Source organism: Coturnix japonica, chromosome 5 (genome assembly GCF_054131305.1).
Source record: "Coturnix japonica strain WE chromosome 5, WE-NBRP24, whole genome shotgun sequence".
NCBI lineage: Eukaryota > Metazoa > Chordata > Aves > Galliformes > Phasianidae > Coturnix > Coturnix japonica.
The window spans coordinates 17644040-17667951 of record NC_140667.1 but is presented as its reverse complement, the minus strand read 5'-3'; the positions used below and the strand labels follow the sequence as shown (position 1 = coordinate 17667951).

Below are 23912 nucleotides of genomic sequence, written 5' to 3'. Positions count from 1 at the left end.
CTAATTTGTGACAGTGAGTGCATGGCAATTAGGCCTTTCAGATGGTTTACTTCAGTCACCAGAATTTTCAAACTTCAAAACTAAGAAAAGACAAATTATCTGTAGAGGGCTTTTATTAGGGGGGAGGGTACAGAGAATTTCCTGAGCCAGGGTGTCCAAGTTTAGTTGCATTGCTGGCAGTAAACTGCAAAAGAAAAGCAGTTTGAACTGCATCCTTATCCCTTGCTGGTGTGCACCGAGGGACCCGTGGGAGTGCAGTTCTACAGTGGTACTCCATGTCTACCTGCACACTTGAATTTCCAAAGGAAACTTAAGTGTGCAGAGACATGGTACATGTCTGTCTCGTCTCAGCATGCAGCCGAGACAGACAAGATCTGGGAAGTGCTCCTGGGTCTCATAGCTTTGACACAGCCTTTAAGGTTCAAGTAATTTGTTGCAAGAAATATCAGCAAGATTTTTTGGTTTATGGAATTCCTTTGTACTAGTATCTAGCAATGATTCCTGTCTATTCCTTAATTTTTATCTATAATGCATGGCAGAGATCTGACAGTATCTGAGTCACATTTCCCTTTAATTCTTGTATTGCTTGCAGTATTTGGTTATTGATCACATTTTGAAACTACATGTGTAATTTTTTAAAACATGAATTATAAGAGAAGTCTTGAAATTCTTTATATTTGACTTTATGAAATTATAAGACATGTATCTGAAAGACACTGCAGAATGAATGTCAGGCCCTGTGCTTGTTATCCCTGACCAGCGTGTGAAACACTTTTTAGACTAATGGCAACCAGTTGTTCTTTCAGAGATGAATTTGCATATGAGTCTATATTCAAAGCTTGTATTATTCTGAGTGACCTGTCATCTAAATGGAGGTCTGATAATCATCTATAAGAATTTTGTATTAAATATTAAATAAGGCAACATCTCTATTACTTCCTTAGTTACCATCAGGACTGGGCTACTTACATTAAAAATCGTGTTCAGACTGTATACAAAAAACATTGCTGCTGACTGTGACACCATTTGATGGATAACCCCCTGCTCTTAGAAGTGTATCATTACCTGGAAATCCAAGTTGTCATATTAAAGTGTGTAATACAATTGTTGTTGTCAAAATTAAAAAACAAACAAACATGATTTGAGACTCTCATGTTTGGCAACTGGTATGTGAAATTATAAACAGCCAGTTAAAGATCTAAGCAAGATTTTTTTTTTCTCCAAACCTCATAATTTTTAAGGAAATGTTATTTTTGTAGGCAGCTTCAAATGTGACTGAGATATATATCAACTGACCAGAATGTGGGAGAATATATGCAAGAGGTCATTGTTAAATTCCAGGTGGGGGAGACTAAAATGTTTAGTTATTTTATCTTAGAACCTTGGATGTTCTGAATACATTCTGTCGATTCATGTTTAAGAAAGAAATTCATTTCACTGTTGGTGATAGTGCTGCTTCTGTTGAACCACATATATCTCATGCATGTGTAACACACTCTATGCTTAACAATCCTTCTACTTCTTATGCTTGTGGTGAAACGCTATGGAAAATCTGTAGGAAATATGCTAAGATTTTGCTTAGTAGTAGATAGTAATCTGCAGAATAGACTTAATGTTTCTGTTGACAATTACTGATTTTACCTTATGTTGTAGTGTAGTTTCCTTAAGCAGTTGCAGAGATTCAAATTCCATCAAGATCTGATCGTCATTCTTGCCAAAGAATTGGATCTGTTTAAATATGATTTTCTTGATTGGATCCTGGGCTCAGGGCAACAACATCTGAATGTTATTGTTTTGCCACTGCCTCACTACGTGATTCTGTAAAAGAGAAATAACTTCTCTATGCCCCATTTTACACTATGAAAAAATAGATGCATTGTGAAGCCAAATTCACTTTCAAAAAGCAACTAGAAACAGATGAAAATGCCATATTAGCATTAACATTTTGTTCCAAGTTCAGTGTTCGTTTGTGTTTGTACATTAGAATCAGGGGCTTACTAGTTAAATATTTCGCCTCTTAAGATGGGACAAAGTACACAAAGCTCTTTTCTTCTGAGTCCTGTTTTGATATTTTCATTTGTTCTATTTCTTATGTAGTAGTCTTTCTGAGTCTGTAAGCTTTGCTTAGCACTTGCTGCTTCTTCTTTGGATACTAATCCACTGGACTGTGTTAAGCAATGATCCACAGTTAGGAAGAATAGGTCCATCCCTACTAGTTGAGAAAAAAAAAAAAAAAAGGATTTTATAATAAGATTGTTGGATCTGCCAGTACACTTTATCAATGTATTTACTTTATTCTTGTATTAGAATATTACTTTTCAAAATCTCCCAAAGGTCTCCTTCACTAGATAGATACTAAATGTTAAGTCAGTCATTAAGATGTATTTTGGATCCCTCAGCTTGGGCTTGGTACCAGCCCATCTTCTAGTCAAATACATTTCTTTAGTGCCTGTGTCCTCTTTTGCATATGTCCAGCCTTTCACTGCATGCTGTCTCCTACTTTTATGTGTAGGTCCCCTGGTTTAAAGACAGTGTTTTTCTATATACCAAGTCACTGTTCGAAATGTAGCTTTAAGACTTACATGTTTGATCGAATTTTTGACCGTTCCTCAAAAAGGCTGAAGGCAAGCCAAATGGAGATAGTGTGCTGCATAACCATTTGTAACAGGCTAATTGCAATAGTAAGTCCTAGCTTTATTTTATTAATTCCTATTCAGATATACACAGGTTTTGGTCTGAACCTGATTTTGGAGCTGAATCCAAAATTGTCATACAGGAGCATGAAACTTTATTTTTATTTCTGCTCAGTAGTAAGTGTGAGAATCCAGTTCTGTAGCATTTCAGATAGTGCATTTGCTGAACAGTGTACAAAGTCCAGGATTTGCTCAGAGTTGTCATTATTGCAATTGCTCTTTTCATGTCCAGAGGATGCTGTCAACTTCCCATACAGATTTGACTTTAGCTAGCCACATTACGTAGTATTTTGTACCACAAGGAGAGATAATGCTAGCCCAAAAGCAAGGGAAATTGAATTAAAGAGAGGGAAAGAAATTGTGTTAGGAATCCTCGCAGATACAACCCATTTTCAGAATGTAGTGAGCAGATGAAGGGTTTCAATGGCAGCAGAGCAGCATTGAACATGAAGTCATTGATGGAGGAGAGGAACGAGCTAACTGGGGGAATGCAGGGAGACTTTCCAAAGTGGAAGGTAGTTTCTTAGCCTTCTGAGGAGAAAGGCACGCACAAAAAAGAAGGATTAACAGAAGTAGTACCAGGCTGATAACCTGGGTAAGAAGAAGCTGCTGCCTTGTCCAGCTCCCAAAATGTCCATTTCTCAAAACTTAATTTCTGCTGTCCTGGTGGTAGAGCTGGCATTATGACAAGTGCCTGCATTTTGCAAATCTCTTCAGAAAAAAGCACATCATTGCTTCTTAACGGAGTACCTCTATCATATACTTAAATCTCCAACATGCTCACGTATGCCTGACAGAAAATAACTGCTTATACAAAAGGACGAGGCAGTTCCTTCTTAACTCCAAAGGAGGTTGGCTTTGATGGGCTGAAGAGGTAGGTGAAAGGGAACCGCATTTTTGCAGGCAGATCAATCCTGGCAAGCTGCCAACACAGTCCAAACCTGTGAGGTAACTTGTTTAACAGGCTCCTATGCAGAGGTGTAAACAGAAGGTAGTACATGCATGACAAAGCATCGCCTACTTTTGTGACAGCGCTTCATAAATACTGGAGGAAAGAATGCCTCTCCACGCCAGTATTTGTCGCACATAAATATTTGTAATAGTTGCCATGGCAGTTGAGAAGGGAAAGATGAAAATCAGAAAACAGTGAAAGCTGTCTGAAAACAAAGAAGTGTTTCCAGAGAGAGTGCAGTAAGCTTAAGCACTGGAATTTTTATTCCTCTGAATTCTTGTTATAGGCCTTTTAAAAAAAATTCTTTTAAGTATATCTTTATTATTTATATTACAATAAATTATTAATGTTTTAATTAATTAGACTAGATGCTAAATGTGGCTTTCATTCATTGTGGTTGCCACATTTAGCACATATGAATCTATTTCGTTGTGCCTGAAATTTCAGTGATACGCTCATATTGTTCAGAACAACTCATAACAGATCAGGGCTCTGTGTTAAAGAACTTAGGCATGGAATTTTGGTTGTATTGGATGAGGTTCAGTGCCTCAGCTCTGGAGTAACTCAGTGTCTGCAAACGGGATAGGAATAAGACCTTCTGTTGTTAAGAACCATCCCATCACTTTTCTGATGGCATCTGCTTTATGAAGCTTGTTGCTAGCATCCCCATAACATTTTACAGAGGGAACTCCCACTCTGAGTACTGAAAAATCTGAGCTGAGGGTGTGTGAACTGGTTTTTCCTATTGCATTGAAACCTACTCCTCTCAAGATGCTAATATTAAACATGTAGTATGCTTCTCACTTTCAGCATAATAAATCTGGATGTTCTCCGACAGTGTTACCTTTTGATTTTCAACTGTCTGAGGTATTTTTTCCGACTGCTAAAGATCAGGCTTTTTCATTTGCTGTTTCTGTGTTACAGTAATTGATTCTTTTAGAATAGCGCTTTTATTTTAAAAATTCTAATTATCATTTCTAATGTTGTACAACCACTGTTCCAATACTTGGTTTTATTCAGGGGTGCCCATTACCACAGATACAGTTAAAGCTTGTCACAGTTTCCATTCTACAGTACAACATTTTTTTTTCCTCAGGAATTAAGAACAAAGCTGTAAAAGTAACCGTGGGCTGCAATATTGTGCAAAAAAATCTTTGCCCATGAGAAGATAATTGTCACAAATGCTGAAAGCATCAGTCAGCTTGCTTAGCTACTTTTAAGTGGAGTGAATGAAAAATTAAATATAGTAGTTCAGTTGTTTAAAACATTATTTCACGCTCTGAAGTCCATGTACAGCCACCACAGGTATCAAAAAACCCATGGTCCTGATTCTTGTAGCTCTGTATATATCTTTGTTGTGTTCCAGTACTGAAGAAGGAGATTCAGGCTGCTTAAAATAATATGAAATTTTCAGGCACAAGTTAATTTTCAGCTGATGGAGAAATCCACTGTTGTGCTCTTATGGAAGAGGAGGGAATCTTGCCCCTTTTTCTTACCTCCTTGAGTAAAGAAGCAGGGTGGGGATATTAATACATTAAGGAAAGAGCACTGTACAGCTTCCAGACAAGTTCTCTTCTTTTTACAACTCTCTATTTTTCTAAATATAACCTGTGTGCCATTTTCTCCTCCAAGAACCTTAGTATCTCAGCAATAGAAACATGTTTAAAAACATCTGCTTTTCATCCACATAGACATGCCAAGTATTTAAGCAAGTCTTTTCTATAAAACTAAGTAGCAAGGGGACAATATTTTCTTCATTTGTAGTTTAATTTTAGAGAATTTGTGGTCCATAATGTCTGTGGGTTGGGCATTGCAGTACCTTCACAGCTTCAGCAAATGTTAAATGATTATGTTTATGATTGAATAGTTATAATAACTCAGGAAGTGCAGCTTTTCTGAAAGGCCATTTGTAATTTTTCATGTTAGTCCCTATTTCATGGCAAATCCCTCATCTTTTTAAAATCCAAATCAGATAAATGTGGCAGCATATTTGGACATGCCTTGTTTGTGAAAAAACATCTTGGCTTCACTCTCATGTCCCAAATATGCAGGTGCAGAATATTTGAAAATTTAGCCTTAAGAGTTTTTTATAACATTCATTATTACTCATGGAATTACAACTTTTATCATGCTGCTTTTGCCTCTCTCCCTTTATGGTATATTATTTACTAATTATATTATTAATTATTATAATTACAGCACTTCATGGGAAAGGCAAGAAGAAATGGCATATGCATACCCACGTCTTAGGTCCTTGCAATCTAATTACTGACATGATATGACAAGCAAGAACAGCAAACACTGGGTGGAAGGGAATTAGTTGTATTGATACAAAGAATGATTTTGCGTATTCTGGAAGGTGCCAAATTCAATTACAGATTTAACCCAGGATACAGGCCACAATTGCAGTGATTCCAACATGTATTAAAACCTTTTGCAAAGTTTTCTGTATTTCATGAATATCACACAATTTGAGGGATGCAGCTTTTTAAAGCTCTCAATGTTCAAGATAAATCCATTTCAAAAATCACGTTGTACCTAAGCTTTTGAAATTCATTGTTTTGCTACAAAGCAGCAAGCAAAGTTGCTCATTAACAAGTGTTCAGCCACGCCTTGAACAATGCATACATCAAATATGAAGTCAGGCTTTTTTTTCCTCTGTGGTGAATTCCTGTCCGTCATTTCTCCATCCTAAAACAAAACAAAACAAAACAAAGCATTGACTGAAATATGAATGGATCTTGTCCCATAGCCCTTGTTCAGGCAGGATTTACTTTAAAAGTGCTAGGGATGTCTGAAGATTACAGAATTTAATCTCTGTGTTTTAGAATCAGTTTTTTTAGACGATCTAGGTGACACTGCCATGTCAGGGGATATTTGAAATTATGTAACATCTCCACTAGCAATAAATCTGCAGCTCTTATGAGAATGTTTGTGTTAGAGACTGTTCTTTGGCAATAATTTCAGAAAACTCAATTTGCAATATCAATAGATTTATTCTTTTTTTCCAGACAATAATAATTATTAGCAATATTTCTCATGATAGTTTTGACTCTTTTTATCTCTCTGTGGAACTTTACTTTCCTCACCTGAGTTCAGAATGAAATATCAAAGGGACACAAGAATGGTGTTTATGGGGATGTAAATGGTAGTTAGACATGATGACTGGCAACCCTGTGCTTCTGATGCCATTATTTAGGCTGAGTAACCTTGAACTTACATGTGTTTCAGATTTTTTCCTGTCAATAATATCTATTGTTTGCATTTAATTAATTATCTGTGAAGGATCTTGAAGTCTGCAAGTGCAAATGATTAAAAAACGTTATGACATTTAAATTTCTCCCTCAATCTGTAGTAGAGGTTGCTGCTTCATCCCACTTTCGTGGATCTCCAGAGAGTAACTTCTCATACTCTTGCGTTATAGTACAAGTGGGGCTATGCTGGCCATTGAGGGCTTTTAGGTCAGTCCTTACACAATAATTGTGTTAATATTCCATGAAATTTAAGATTGTTTTCACTGTTTCAGCTGTACTCTCCTTGATTTCTATGAGGGTTAATTTTACCATCAATTGTGGTCAAGAAATCTAAACTGTTTGTGTAAGCCATGTAGAAAATAGTTGCATTTAGTGGCCTTGATTCATTTAGATAATATAGATTTGGGCATGGCTGGCTGCACAGCATGAATGTGATAATAGCTTGTTTAGAAATATTGTTTCAGCCCTTAATATGACCCAAGTAACAATTCAGCTCTGAACACTGGTGAGTGAGCTGCTACTGGTATGCCTAGAACAGAGGATTTGATTTTATACCCAGAATGTGTTTCACTATTAATTTTAGCTCCTGACTTTCAAATGGGGGAAGACTACACACGGGTTCCGAGGGTGGCTGTGAAAACTGTTGCTGTATTTTAACTAAGATCAAGAATTTTGCTTGCATATGTAAAACAAATGGACTAAAAAAGTAAACTCTCTGTCACCAAAACTGAAAACAAGGCACTTTGGAAAATATATGCTGATATATAACTGGGTAGAATTTCCTTCATTTTGCAAAGCCACGAGCCACATGCATCAGCTCACCGCAAAGTCATTAGGTCTTTTTAAACTCAGATGAAAAACATTAACAAATACCACAAAAGGCTTTAGTATGGCCCCTTTGTTCATTCACATATGGCAGTTTATAACTCCTGCACCACTTGGGTCGTGTGTTTGTTTAAGCTGCCTCCATCAGGCCAGCCCTGAAAGAACAAAAGACATCTTGAGCGATCCTAAGCAGGAAATGGGCTAATCTAAACATGGTTTCTGACACTATAAGTAGAATAGAAAGGGGAGGGATTGATTAGTCATTAATGTCCAATTGACTCCATATGGATGTTGCAATAATAAGGCCTTTTTCAGTGCAGTAGCAGAGTTATTGAATTAGAGGTTTATGTTTCCTCAGAGCTGACCTTAGGGAGTTCCCTCTTGGTTCTTCTTGTTGATGTTTTAAAGAGAATGGAGTCTCTTAACAGGAAAAATAGAAGCTTTATCATAACTGAGTGTTACATGAATGTAGCTAACCTCTGCTACATTATATTCTCAACTATTAGTACTCACTTAGCATATTTCAGAAACTTTACAGGTTAATAACTTTAGAATCCATTTAAATATTGCACTATTTAATGAATCACTCATGTATTTCTCAGTTTTCATCCCCTCCTTATTCACTGACATGCAGTTTATAAGACATTTTGGACCCTCAAATCTCAGCTGAATAATATTTGTTTAGCATTTTGAATGCAAGCAGCTTGATGAACAGAGACTTCCCTGCAAAATATTTGTGTCTGTGTGTCTACAGGCATCCCTGTTGGGCAGCTGGTCATGTTCCCACATGGGTGTTAGTTTTGCACAGTGATGACAAGACATGCCAGTAATGACAATAGTTCATGAGATACACATTTATTTTACCTCTGTTTCTGATAATCCAGAATCAGAAAGACTTATGAATATGGGTGAGGATGTAAATAAAATTTAGAAGCAGGCAAGGGACAAAACAAATGTAAATGATACTTTAACCCTGTTAGGAGCCTTAGCTAACAGTGAAATAGTAATTTGTCTAACTTGGAAAAAGCTTTGAGCTTAACAGCTCAAAAAACAGATATGTTATTAATCTTGTATTCTAGATTTTCCAAAGTTTTTGGTGAGTGTGTGTCATTCTTTTCATTTTTCAATTTGATTTGAAATATTGCTGTAGCTTTCAGAAAGGCTGCATTTGTCTGTCCACTTGCTAAGAGCTGGAAAAGGGCTCTGCCAAGCTAGGTTTTCATACTTCCTGCTCTTATTGCATTTCCATGTTTATGAGTAATTCATCTCTAGTAGCAAAAGAGTGGCTCTTAATTGCATGTTTGTTAGGTTTTAGTTTCTGACATGCAAGCTACTAGCAGTGCTAGTTTTATTACCAGACAGAAGCATATTTTTTGAAGACAGAATCATGGAATCATAGAATGGTTTGGGTTGGAAGGGACCCTTACGGTCATCTAATTCCAACCTCCCTCCTATAGGCAGGGACACCTCTCTCTAGATCAGGTTGATCACAGCCTCATTCATCCTGGTTTTGAATGCTTCCAGGGAGGGGTCATTCACAGCCTTGTTGGGCAAACTGTTCCAGTCTCACCACCCTCACAGTAAATAATTTATTTCTGAAATCTAGTCTAAATTTTCCCTCTTCCAGTTTAAAACCATGTCCCGTCATCCTGTTGCTACCTGCCCTATCAAAAGTCCCTCCCCAGCTTTCCTGTATGCCCCCTTCAGGTACTAGTAGACCACTGTAGGTCTCCTTGGAGCCTCAACTCTCTCAGCCTGTCCTCACTGGGAGGGTGCATCAGCCCTCTGATCAACTTTGTGGCCCTTCTCTGGACCTGCTTCAACATTCCATGTCTCTCTTGTGCTGGGGGCCCCAAAACTGGATGCAGTACTTCAGGTGCAGTCTCACAAAAGCAGAGTAGAGGGGCAGAATCACCACCCTTGACCTGCTGGTCCTGCTTCTCTTGAGGCAACACAGGATATGATTGACCTTATGGGATGCAAGTGCACATTACTGGCTCATATTGGACCTTGCATCATTCGATACCCCCAAATGCTTATCAGAGCTGTTTTCAAGCCATTCTCTACCCAACTGGTCATGATCAGTCCTTTCTAAAGCAGACAAAAATATCATCTCAGCTTAGTGAATAACATATGATTGGTTAGCTCTATTGCTAAACAATAACTTTCACATTAGGAACGTAGGAAGATTGTCTTCATTTTTGTATATCCTATGTGGATATATATATATATTTATGGAAGATGGTATGCAGTATATTCTCTAGAGTAGCCAAATATTCATTATATTAGGGGATTCAAAGGAAATGTGCTACTTTAAAGGTGAGTCAATGGCCAGAGTGTGAAGAGTAATTAAAGAATAACCAAGGGACTGGTTAAACTCTCCTTCTTTTTGCTGTCAAATCTTTTCTCAATCTCTCATCTTTATTTCTCAGTCTCTTTTGTTCCTCTCTGTCACTGTGATCATGATTTGTGTTTTGGTGAAAAGTAAAGGCTGGATCTGAGGTTTTGTTTTGGTAAGTGACAGATAAAATGGAGGGTAAAATCCCATCCCATTAAATATATGATGTTAAACTCTTATTCAGGGAAATGGTGCCTGTCCTAAAATTCTTGTTATTTTACAAGGTGAGAAACTAAGATAAATGCAGGAATTGATAAATAAATAATATATCAATTGTTACTATGTTTTTCTTAGCATTTCATTCATGGAAAATGTTTATCTTTTCCTTGTCAATGGGCATATTTCTTTCCCTTTCAAAAGCCTTCAATTCTTGCATATGCATTAGAGAACAGCCAATCTCTTTTGGAAGAAAAATATTGTTTGAGATTACTTTAATGAATCTGTAGCATTTTTTTTTTTTTATTCATTCTGTGCTGTTCTTTGGCCCGACGCTGTCCCCAGATGCTAGTCTGGAATCCAGTTCCCAGAGTGGAGTTGATTGCCATATACCCACAAAAAATGATCATTCTCGTGTAATCTGATTTTATCTTTAAATCATCTAAGTCACGACAAGTTGAGTATATGCAAGGGAGCTAGGAAGCAAGTCAGTCCACACCCTTGGAAACCAAAATTGTCACTTTGAGGATATCTCAAGCCTTTAGGCCAAAGTGTAGATTTCTTTGCCAACTAAGCCATTAGGGCAGCCAAACTGTACTGCTTTTGCAATAATTTTGAATCTTGACCAAACTCTTCATTCTGAAATCTAAACTCTCCTACCACAGTTGCAGTATTAACTGTAGAACTATCAGGTAGAACATTAGTTGCCATAGAAAGACAATTACCAGTGTTGTGCTCTCATTTCCCCCTTCATTAGTGCTATGTTCTTTATTTTATCTAGTGTTTTGGAATTATTATTTATTATCTGTCTCAGAAAACATTTTCAAAAAGAACAGGTATGAAACACATACAACTTTACAGTCATATCATTTTTTCAGAAATTTCAGGCATCTCTGTCTCTGTCAGCATTATCACTACCACAGGAAGAAAAAAAGTCCATACTTTGTACTGGCTGTTTAAATTGTTTATATAGGACATGATGCTGTTTAAATACCTGAATGACAGGATGAAGTACCTAAGAACAACCATGCAGTTTGAAAACTTGTTCTTATGTGTTTCAACTTGAAAGAGCTCACTCAGCATATGTACTTTTTATGTCATTAGTGCTTCATTTCTAACTTTAGAATATACTGAGAATTTCTGGCTCCCCACATGGAATCGCATGCTAACAAAAGTATTTTCTTATAATGCTTTTCAAGCTGAATATAATTCTGTAGCTTTGAGATACTTAGAAAAACACAGAGATTACTACTTCAGATATTTGCAGAAATTCATTTTGCAGATGCTTTTCTGACAGCCTATGGGTCAACTTGCAAATATTCCTCTAGAGATCAAGTACAGAGAACATCAACTTCTTGGCTGCTTTTTCAACTCCTTCAAGTATGGACTTGCTAAAGCAGATGCAGCCAGAGCTTCTTGGCCTTCTTGGGATGATTGTAATTTATTACTTTAAGTAAGAATTGTTTTCTAACATAACCTTTCTCTTAAAATACTTTGCTTATGTGTTTGGGTTTTTTTTCTTCCTACCTAAGTTATATCCAGATTAAAAAATCAGCCTGTAAACTACTCGGAAAAATGCTCTGCACCTCCATTTTTAGCTTATGCTAAAACTTTTTTAGAAAGGGCTAATGACAAATTCCTTTGCCAATATGAATAACAGCCCTTGAAAAAGTCAAAGACAGAAAATCATCCTACAGATTCAAATTTGTCTTCTTCGTTATGAGTAGAAAAGCTGAATATTAAATGAATTTTTAATTTAAAAATATATTTTTAAAACTTATTACCAACTTCTTAATTGCCCATATACTATTTAAAGATATTAAAGTATTTTTTTAAAGATGGAATTACTAGTATGTGATATAATCTTTCTCAAATTATGCAGTTATTTATCTCAGTAAATGCTTCAGTGTTGACTTACATGTTTATAACTTATTATAGTTTCACAATAAGTAGACTCTCTTAAAAGATGATATCTTTGACATGCACATTGCAAGCCGTCTGACAAAGAATGAACAAAGCCTTGTGAACAGTACACACCCCTAAAATGACCCGACAGGCATATCCAGATCTTCTGTCACTCGACAAAACTACTGTTTCTTTCTGCAGTAAAAAACTGCATTTGTAGCCCCCTCTAAACACTGAACACATCTTGCATGGTACTTACCTTAGAGTAGTATTAAAATAGTTTTGCATCTTCCATTTGCCACAAACTTGCTTTCTTTCATGTGCACGCATGTTAGTATACAAATTGCCAAATTGGTGTCAGTTGTAAAGTAATGGCACTGGAGGCATCATAAATTACCGTGGTGATCCTCAGGAGAAGACACTGCTGTATATGAATGAGTGTTTTGCTCTCAGAGTAATGTATGTCTTCATCTGGCCCAGTAGTCAGCATATTGCCCTGCGTTGATGGATACAGTCAGCTTGAAATGACACTACATTTCACTGCACAATAAACATGGCTGTCAACACCATGTAAAGCAAAATGAATTTATCCTGTATGGTCAGTGCATTTTAAATTAAATTAATGTACTGTGGACATGGTGGAAAAAAGGTAGTGTATTAGTCATGCATCCTGTATTTTAGGACTTTTCTCTTGTAAGTGAATTTCCTATATAGAAAGTTTTAAATAGTCTATCTGAGATACAGTGTTTTTATAGTAAATTAGTTTTTGTACAATTAAAATCTTTTGAGTCAGTCACTGAAATTATTAGATCACTACTTAGTGTAAAGAAGTAACTTTACTTTATAATTTTTTATATATATATATATATTCAAATATGAAAGAAATGTCTCAGGCTGTAAAAGTTCACAGCAGAAAAAAAAAAAAAAAAGAAAAGAAAAAAGAAAAGAAAAAAAAAAGACTTATTATTGTGCTGATTTGTTATTAAGTACCTTGGCTTTCAAGGAATTAAACTGTTGACCAGTTTGGTGAGGCATAAGATTATGTATGTCACTTTCTTATTTCAGGAAAGGTCTTTTTGCCTTTCTGTTGTAGTGAAGGTCTAGCCCTGAAAATTTATGTTATTATCATGATGCAAAAGTTTTTTTTCTGGAAAAATCAGACCTTATCCAGGCTTTTAGCTCTTTCTTCTGTATTAACCAGCTCTACAGCTCCCACTCCATCCTTTGAACTCTGAATTCCTTATGATGCTTTGCTTCTTGTGGCTAAGCAGCAGGACTGGCTGCACTTAAAAACCCAACTACAGTTTGCATACACAAGCTGAACTGTGGGTGGGTAGCTACAGAACACTGGGGTATAGTGAAGCACTGCACATGGAGAAGCCGGAGTGCTTGTCACCAGTTTCAGAAGTTTTCTCATGCTATGTGTGGTGTACCTATTAAAGGCGAAGAGTTTTGTTATGTATATGTGATTGAATGTTCTATAGCAGATTGAAATTCAACTGAAGCAGTTATGACTTTAAGACATTCAGCTACAAATGTGATCAGGCCCACACAACTAGTAGCTTGCATCTCAGTGTACTACATAATTTATTTTATGAAATGTGTGACGTGCTTCTCTGCTCAGGCAGCATTAATCGTAAGTGACTTGTGTGAACAGGTCTGCATCAGTTTGGATTCTCAGTTGTGACTTTTCTGTGAGTTTTGTTGAGCATTCAGAAAATGTATGCTATGTTAAGATCCCAAACTGAAACTTTTTCAAACCTCATAACTGGAGAAATAATAGTGTAATCTGTTTTTTCATTCAGGTGTTTACAGGTAAGTCTGAGTGGTTACAAGTGAAATTACTAGACACCCTTTCTCTGTCTCTCTCTTTCATAGATCTGACAACAGTGAAAGAGAATGGGGCTAAAATAAACAGTACTGAAAGCACTTGCGTAATCCACATAATAATGTTTTGCATCCATCTTGTTTCTTCCTGCCCTGACATTACAGGAAGTAAAGCAATGAATGGCTCTGCAGCTAAACTACAGCAGTATTATTGTTGGCCAACAGGAGGTGCCACTGTGGCTGAAGCTCGAGTCTACCGGGATTCGCGGGGTCGAGCCAGTAGTGAACCGCACATCAAACGACCAATGAATGCTTTCATGGTTTGGGCAAAAGATGAGCGTCGAAAAATTCTCCAAGCTTTCCCTGACATGCACAACTCCAACATTAGCAAAATCCTAGGTAAGTGCCAGGCAATGAACAACTTGGGAGTGTGTGTGAATCAAATTTAAGGAAAACTCAGAATGCTGTGCTATAGCAGTGACAATTGACAGACATTAACTTTTTCTGGAGGTGCAAAATGATCTATTAGTGAAGCAGGCTAGTAACTCCTTCTGGGATATGCAAATTATCTGATTTTAGGACATACTTTGTCAGGGAGGTCACTAAATTTGGAATTACTGAAAGTGACACAAATCAAAACTCATGCCTTGTTTTCCTTTATTTCTTTTTCCCTTTTAACACTGTCCCTAAATTCTATTTATTTTTAACAGCAGACTGATAGTATGCTTTTAATTTGGCAACATTTGTGAAGAATGTTTTGTGAAATATGTTGCAAGAATCTATCCCAATAAAAGGTCTAATTGCAAGATTCCATTAGAAATTGCTTGAACTACAGATCTCCTGGCTGTAAAATGGTACTTTCTGGAGTAACTACTGGAAGGTTAATGTCAGGCAGTGCAATATCAAGAAACCTGGTGCAGTTTAAAGGACATGTAGATGTATCCCTGCTCAAGCACAAAATATTGCGTGTTTGAAAAGCTAAGGTAGCACTTGCATCATATGACTAAAATATTGCTTAATCAAAATATGCTGTTGTTAATATTTAATTTATATAGATTGGAACAATTGGGGAATACACCATGGATTGTTTTGGCAACGTGCAAGTAAATTGTCTCATTTTTGAGAAATTTTGATTTACTTTTTGAGACCTCTCTAGAGAATTAGAAACATACGTGAGAATGAGTGGTGAAACATGAAAACCTGTATTTACTTTGAGTCTTTGAAGCTGAAGACAGATCCTAAATGTAACTCATAATAAATAAAAGTAAAAATCAAATTTCATCTGTAATCATTTTATTGTAAACTTTGAGTTCAAATACATTCTTACCCAAGTTTGTTACAGAGGCAAGCAAATATAGAAATAAATGTTACTTTGTTATAAAACTTTCAAAATGTTACTTCCTAGTTCTCATATGTTTGTCTACTATATTTGTAAGTCATATGAATAGCCTTTCAGTTTTGTATAAAACCTGCACTGTTTCAGTGCTGGCAGCTGTGGGGAATCTATATTATTTGTGTGCATTCTGTGAAAAAACTATTAGGAGTATAGTAACTGTATTCATTAAAATGTAAACTTTCGGCATAAATATTTCAGAAGTGCCAGCAATTGAGTGTTTGTTAACCATGGAATTAACCTGTCATTATTTTCTCTGCCACAAATAAGTCTGTGTCTGTATCTATGCAACTTTTCCAGGACAATAAGAAAAAAAACCATGAAATATTAGAACTGACACAGAGTATGGCTGGCTATGGATAATATTTATACAACTTTTCCATTTGTTGATGTATGAAAAATCTTGGTAGAAGAATAGCTTCCACCCACATTTAACACAGCTCTAATCATTATATCCATCTAAAAGACACACACAAAAAGCTATTTTCTGCCTTTTTTATCCCATAAAAAAACAAAACACCTTCCCTTTTCAAATGTTTAGATAGCTTCTTATAAACAATACAAAAGATCTGAATTCTTTTCTCTTCCTGTGAACACTGTATTATATTTTTTATGTTTTATTGGTGCAGCTTTCAATGAAAGTTTACAGTACTTGAAGTGGGACAGAGAATTACAAATAAGCTTTCCATTTTTATTTTTTCTTAAAAAAAAATAAATCATGTTTGTTAAGAAAATTAAGTGTGACTTTCTCAAAGTAGTCCTTTCCACTATTACATGTGGTTGGAAGATTATATCAAAAGACTAATAAATTTAATACAGAAAGCAGGGCATTTCTTCATAATATTCTTGAATCTGGAAGGTTTTCATATTTTATCCTGCTGTATACAAAGGTATTAATATATGTTAGCAGGAAGGTATAGCTCACATCTCCATCAAACTATCAAACCAAGTATCCCCAGACAATGTGTTAAACCATACAAGTATGCTTGTAGATCTCACTGAGCTGTAGTACTGTGCATATACACAGGTATATGTTTATTCATAGATTAATGCTCACGTTATTGAGTAACAATTAAAAAATCTGTTTTGTAGCATAAGGATAAGATTTTGAGAAGTAAATTTTGATTTTAAGTGCATCTCTTTAGTAGAGATTTCTATATGTTAGGTTTGCAGCAATATCTGAAAATCAAGGCTCTTTTAGGATCTCTCTTAAAATACAAGTGCTAATGTAGACTGAAATCAGCTTATTTAATTAATTTATTTAAAATGTATTTATTATAGTAAAATGATGAATTGAAATGCATATGTGTAAAACTATACTTTCTTTACCTCGGCACTCATTGATGTTTTTGTTAATAGGATCTCGCTGGAAGTCTATGTCAAATCAAGAAAAGCAACCTTATTATGAAGAGCAGGCACGGCTAAGTAAAATCCACCTAGAGAAGTATCCTAATTACAAATACAAACCTCGACCAAAGCGTACCTGCATTGTTGATGGAAAGAAATTGCGTATTGGTGAATACAAACAACTGATGAGGTCTCGAAGACAGGAGATGAGGCAGTTTTTTACCGTAGGGTGAGTACTATTGTAATTTTTTTCAGCGCATTGCAATGACCATTGTCTTTGAAAACAATTTTACTTATCTGTTTAAGCCACTTATTAATGGAATTTAAAAGGTAAGGATCTGAATCTATAAAATCATATTAAAAACACATATCTCAGAAAATGGAACTTCAGCTTACCAATAAATTCTGATTATAATACTGACAGTGGAATTCTTCAAAAGGAATTGTATCCTGTTATCCTGACAGGTTTGACTCATGTCTCTTGTGAGTTGCTAATATGCTAATAAACTCAGAGTTAATAACAACTCCAAGACAATTTCCTAAAATAAGACAAGAACAAAGAGGAAAACACAAAAAATTATTCCAGTGTAGAATAAGGAGTTGGGAAAAGTGGAAAACAATGAAAGGTACAGGAATAATTAATTGTTGTTAGATTAGGAACAGATGTAAAGGAAAGGTATCATTACATGAGGGTATGAGAATTTTTCTTACATGTTGGACTGTGATAAATAATATTTTACAAAAAATACATGGTTTGGGATGAGTCTTTCAAGTACCGCATAGACAGATCAGATAGACTTCCAATTTGGAGCGAATGGTACAGAAAGATCCTGGCACAATTTTAAGAACATTGCGTGTGGCTGTTTTGCAGTATTATCTCTGTTCTCTAGGATAGAAGGCAGAACTATGGAAGACTAACAGACATAAGACAGCATTAGTGCAGTGAAACAACTGCAGCATAACTGATTTCTCTCTCCTGTGCTTTTTTTTAATGAATTGATCTGTGATGCTCAGTGCTCCAACAATGTTTCTGGTGGTTTACAGAGAGTCTAAATGCTTTCTCCACTGCCAGCCCTTCCAAATTCACAATGTTCTGCTTATTTCTCTAATCACAATAGTCTCCTTTTGTTGGGTACTTTAGTACCAGATAATTGACCTTGACGTCGATTATGTGCCCTCATTTTTGGCTTGGGATGCAGAACTCCTGTTGCAGTCAATTATTCTGTGGTACAGCCTGCAACAATGTGGGCTCTTTCTTCAATCAGTAAATAGAAGTGGTTTTGATATGTTGAAATAACCTTCCAGTCTACAATTTTAACGTTGTTTTTTATTCTTCACTCTAAGGGAAATTGTTTACTAATAGGCTTCCATCAAAATTGTTCTTTGGAACCTAAACAGAAATCTGAATACATACAGCACATCACAAATTATATTCAGACAAAGGGAATGAAACTTCAGCTGTTGTCCAAAGCAGTTTGACAGACCAAATCATATCTATAGAAGAAATACAAAACAAGCAGTCTGGACAATTTGCTGATTGTTTGCAAATTCAAAACAGAATTAAGTAACAGTGTTTCATGCATCAGAAGTGATGGCTAAATATGTAGGTGAATATGGAGGACAGATCTAAGAAACGTATAAAGTATCTACATAAAGAATGACACTGTGACTATTAAAAAAAATATCTATTCAAAATGCAACCAAAATTTGGCATCTTTCTCGTATATCGAATGTTGTGATCACAAAGACCATGGGAATGTCATCATTTTCTTGAAAGTATTAATTCTTATTCCTATTCCAATTTACACTGCTCAATTCACATCAAAGATGATTTAAAGTAACAGTAAATTACATTTTAGTACTTAGAAAGTGATGCAAAGGACTATACTGGAAGCAGTAATTTTAAAAGGTGCTTCCATTTGCTAAAGATGAAATGTGAACAAGGTTGCAGTTCAGTGTGGGTATAAATTCTGATACTTAGGGAACACAAGCTGTGATTTCTAAAAATTATTTCATGCTTCTCATGTTTTTTTGTGACTGATGCCTCAAATTCATTTTTACTCTAATGAAAAAAAAAGATATATATATTGGAAGAGACCAAGCTTCTTGAATGGAAACTTAAAACATATATGGCATAATTTATTTCAGAAGAATAGTTTACTGAATAATAAAAAGTAACATTTCATCTGAAGTAGACTGTAATTAAGTGAAACACAGTAACTAAGCCCATCAACTTCTTAAACTTACTCTTCTTTGTATTTTCTTTTAAATGTCACATTAAACATCACTTGGAACAGTTTTCCTAACTGCCCTCATTTTTCCACTGTTTTGTTGGAGCATAAACCTTCCTTCAGAATTGTACACATGGGAATTGAGATGCAGATTCTTCAACAGAATGAGAAAGGAGACAAATGTAAATTTTTAGTATTTAGTATACTCTATAGTAAATATTGAAACATACAACAGAGAAAAACAAAAACCAAAAAAGAGACTAATGAAATGCTGAATTGTGCTGTTTTGTATTGCTTGGAGTCCTGCTAGTTTCTATTTTCTCTTAAAAAAAATAAAAATAAAAAATAAAAAGAATATACCAATTAAGTTTGGAATGGGTATGTTAAAATGGCAAAAACTTATCACCACAGAATAAAAAGATAAATAGGATAGAGGCAAAGAGAAAGACAGACCATCAAACAGGTAGCTAGAGGAGTCCATAACTGGTAATAAAAATTATATTCTTTCATATTTGTATTTGGAATTCTCTTATACTACATGTAGATATATTGCAGTAGCAATTGAGGAAGGGCTAATTTCCATCCCCAAGTGAATCGTTTGCTAACACTGAATAATCCTGTGTGCACAGTTAAAACACCCCCCCATACACACAAACATGGAAAGAGTTTTATGCTGCTTAAAGTTTTAAAGATGCAAAAAGCTCATGCTGCATTCTTTGATAAATATTTGTAAGATGCAGAAAAATTGTTTAGTGATTTTCAGTATACAAAGGTAAGGCTTTAAAGTAAAATAGAGAAATAAACAAATGATTAGTCAGGTTCTGTTTGGATTTTTTGAAGAAAAACTTCCAGAGAATTGAGCGAGAGTGAAGATTTCTTGGAACAATTTGGGCAGGAAATGCATACTTTGGAGATAGACCATAACAAAAAAATCTAGGTACTGTCAAATACTTTAAGTAGCAGCATGGAATTGAACATGTGCATAGGTATTGTATTGCATTCCTGTGCAAATGAATTTTACTCCAAATAAGGAAGATAAAATGAAATAATTCCTAGTTAATACATACTATATATTAAAAATTTGCTGCTTTTAATCTAATGTGTGTTCAATCTGAAGACAGATATGTCTTTAACTATTAATGGGACATTGTGAATGATAACTTCAGTAGAAGATAATCCCTTAACAGATGTCAAGTGATTTGCAATTTATCTTCAGTACTAATTTTTGTAATGCATAAATAAATGTAAACAAACAAGTAGATCATATATAAGCCATAAATTCAGACATTTTGAGTCTGTCTTTTGTTGCCTTGCCTTACAAAAATCAACCCTCAGTCATTTTTAGTCTTAGTCACTCTAAATATATGTATATGATATATACATTTCTCTGCAAAATGATGTAAGCCGTAAATTTTCTTTTGTTTTGTCAGTGTAAGATGTTTAGAATAAAGCCTTTATAGTGTTTATAACTACTGTAGACACATGTAGTCTGAATGTTGCTAAACTATGGTTTTGAATTGAGCTGTAATATTATATTCCTGTAGCTTGAACTTAAAGTTAGTACACAATGGGTACTTTTGTGAGATTTACTGTTTTTTCATTCCTTATTGGAGTGAGAGTTTCAAGGGGGTGTAGCACATAAGCATTTTTGTTAATGTAATTGATTTCGCTTCAGTCATTTAAAGAGCTGTCAGAAAAATAGTTGGGAATGGATCAGAAAACAATGGTAATTTGCCAATTTAAATGTTTAGCTAGTTTTGCAGAAGTCAAATGTGGAATGTTCTCTAGGAAAATCCCATGAATATTAATACCGCAAGCTTTTAAGCAGGTCAATTGATCTGAGTTTTTAAGTTACCTGCTCTCTTATATTAACCTAACTATTTTGATCCAAATCTTCAGTCGCAGTCCAGATGGACATGTTAGCGATACTGGTAGAGCAGAGAGGCAGGAGACCTGTGGTAATTGGTCATCTGAGGATTTACTTGGCAAAAAGGAGATGGTGGATACAGGGGTGGTTTGAAGCCAGAGTGTAAAGCCATGCATCACCATTACTCAAAGTTACTATTCAAAGATAAGAAGGCTATTGTTGCGTTCTGGAAATCTCAGCCAGGCAGAAAGCATACATTAGTGGACACTGTAAGGATATGCAGTTGAGCTGAATTGTTAACTGTAGCTCAGTTAGGAGAATTAGGTGCCTAGTTAAGGGAACTGTGTAGGTGCTCATGTTTAAGTGCTAGCAAATTTTCACTATCAAGTGGATTGCAGTCTGAGGTAGTTCCAGTTTAGGTGGTACAGTCAACAAATGTTTGGTGAGATAATAGGTAATTTCAAGCTCATAGTTCTTACCAGTTCTTACCCTGCAGGAGGCATGCATACCGCATTTGAATTCTGTTTAACATGTTAAGAAGAGTTGTATTGATAAATGACAAATTCTTTAAGCCTTTAACTTTCCTGTTACACCAATCAAGTTCTTCACCACTTTGATTCACTCTATTGTTTGTTGTACATTTACTCTAATCTCAATTAAAAGGCAGCTCTATAAATTCTGCTTCATTGTACTCCCTTTATACTTTATGACCTGCTCACTTTATATTTTGAAATAGAAAAAATATACCCTGTCCCATTGAAATGTGGATATGCAAAATAGTTTTGCTCACTTGTTAAATGTTTGAAAGAATAGCCGAGTTTCTTAACTTAGTTTATCCTTTAGGTCTTAACATAATAACCACAGTATCAAGATACATCATAGCCTAAACAAGTTGTTTGTTTTTTTTCTCTTCTTGCTACTTGTAAAAAGACAATTTGTTATAATAAAAGAAATGTTTATGGTGGAGTAGGAAATCTAGGTTTCTGATCCTTAGTGTCATCTTTAACACAAGAGCAGCTTGTACTCAGTCATTTCTTCAGTATATTCTACAACACTTATACGCATTGTAAAAAAAAAATAACTCTTGAAACAGCTTTTGGCATTAACATTGTGATATTCTTTGATGAACACATAAGGATTTTCTTTGTTTGCTTTATAAATGTATTTATTGTAAGAAATACCAGGAAAATGTTAACACTAGCAGTTGTTAGAAAGACAGATTGGAGAGAATTAAGTGTGTATGGCTTGGCAACAAATACATAGAAATTTTCTGTGACCATGGGTGACTTTCTTTTTCCTTTGCTTTGTGGAAACAGTCACTGATGCAAAGAATTTCTGTGTCTAAAAATTTGTGAAGGAGGTACCTGTAGGTTTTTAAAAGTAATAATTTATATGCCTGACAACATGCAGTCTTGAAACCAAAATGTTCTCACATGAAGTAGGTGTTCAATTTTATGGATAAAGTATTGAAAGATGTTTGCAGCAAATCACTTCCAAGCAAATGCATTGGCTGAAAATTGTTTTCACAGAACATTTATCAGACCATTTAAAAAGTGAAAATTTAGTGAAAAATCCCTAGCTGTTTGTAAATCATCTGCAAATCATCATTTGCAAACAGGAGTATAATGACTGTGTCAAATGAATTACTGTGATGTTTTTGCTCGCTGCTAGCCAGGTGTACCATACTCATACAACAGATGTTTGAATTTCTCAAGCTGTGCAGAGGCTTTAAGAGTCAGGCTAGTAGTACCAGCAATTAATGTAGTACGTAATGCTATTTGAATATTCTCTTACTCAGTGTTCATGATTTGACTCTCTACTGGTGACTAAATCTGAAGTACATTGGTTTACCAGTAACTGTCCAGTGATCTTTATCAAACCTAGGGTTTGGTCAATGAATGACAAAAATCCAGTATTTAGGGGACATCTTGTAAATAAGATGTACATTGTATGTGTATTGGTTTAGACAATAATCAAGAATTTATGAAAGAATGGTTTATGCAAAGCACTTTTTTTATCCCCTTTTGAATTTTGACATGGAATAGCACAGTGATCAAGAAGTTACAGATTCAAGAGACTATTCAAACATGTCTGATGCTGTTTCTCTTGCTAAAATTATGAAGCACAGAGATATAAAATGCTTGTCAATATTGCTCTAAAGAATGTTGGAAATGCACTAAAATACAGTGTAAAAGTAGACATGTACATCAAATAACCAGTCAATAGTAAAACAGCAACTTCTAGTGCACTCAGGTATTTCTGGTATTGAAATTTGTTACATTTGAGGTATGATGTAGATTCATTTTCCTCCAGACAAGTTCAGTCCCCTCTTTTTCTCTTGTCTTTACTAAAGTTAATGGTCCAAAATTAACATAAGAATATTTGGAATTGTCTTTTAATATAGGAAGTAAGTCTGTTATTATTCAATCCATATGTAAAAAGTAGCTTTAATTAATTCATAGCCAATTAAGGCTTGATCAAGGGAGTTCAGCATCCTGGCCTTACTCAGGAAAGCAATTGAATATGTGTACATTGTTGTAAGAGACATTGTGTCTTCTGGAAAAGCTGAGTTATGTACATACTGTAATCAAGGTTGCATTTAGTTGCTTGACTGTCAGTGATATTAGCCTATTCCAATCAGCTGTATGCCATTTGAGATACTATATATAATCTTGTGGTTCCACCATTCACAATCACAAAACAGAAGTTCCAGTCAGGAGTTTAGAGGATAATTCTGGACACCAGAAGTCTACTGTGGTAGTTAGGCATCACATTGGTGCCTAAAGCATTTTGAAGATTTCTCTCCAAGTGCTACATTATGTAGTATGGTTTGAACAAACACCCAAAAGACATGAAATAATCATGTTCTGGTAGTTGCTAAATAATTTACTCTCCAGTTGCACATGAGGGCAGAAAATAAGGTGAACAAATACCATGAGGACCAGACTGAGAACCTCAGAGGAATGCATGCAGCGCTCACGGGAAATCACCTGCTTTGATTTGGCCTTGCTGAAGGGCTTCTCTCCTCCAAACAGAGGTAATCACGTTCCCATCTTGCTTTTCC

The 23912-nt window shown here is 35.4% G+C and overlaps 1 protein-coding gene and 1 long non-coding RNA gene across 41 annotated transcripts in view; one reads left to right on the top strand and one right to left on the bottom strand.

Annotated features, from left to right (window-relative positions):
- SOX6 (SRY-box transcription factor 6) overlaps positions 1 to 23912 on the top strand; it is a 389870-nt gene that overhangs the window by 358927 nt on the left and 7031 nt on the right. For 36 of the 40 annotated variants that reach the window (XM_085548565.1, XM_032444750.2, XM_085548579.1 and 33 more), the window contains 2 exons: positions 14176 to 14409; positions 16763 to 16979. In XM_085548565.1, coding sequence (XP_085404691.1) covers positions 14176 to 14409; positions 16763 to 16979 — 451 coding nt within the window. The remainder of the gene's footprint in view (positions 1 to 14175; positions 14410 to 16762; positions 16980 to 23912) is intronic. The other 4 variants (XM_085548583.1, XM_085548582.1, XM_085548556.1 and 1 more) reach the window with 1 other exon arrangement.
- On the bottom strand, positions 304 to 23912 carry LOC107314637 (uncharacterized). The gene is made up of 2 exons (XR_014946480.1): positions 23839 to 23912; positions 304 to 6336 (listed from the first exon to the last, which is right to left on the bottom strand). It is a non-coding gene; the product is annotated as an uncharacterized LOC107314637 (long non-coding RNA).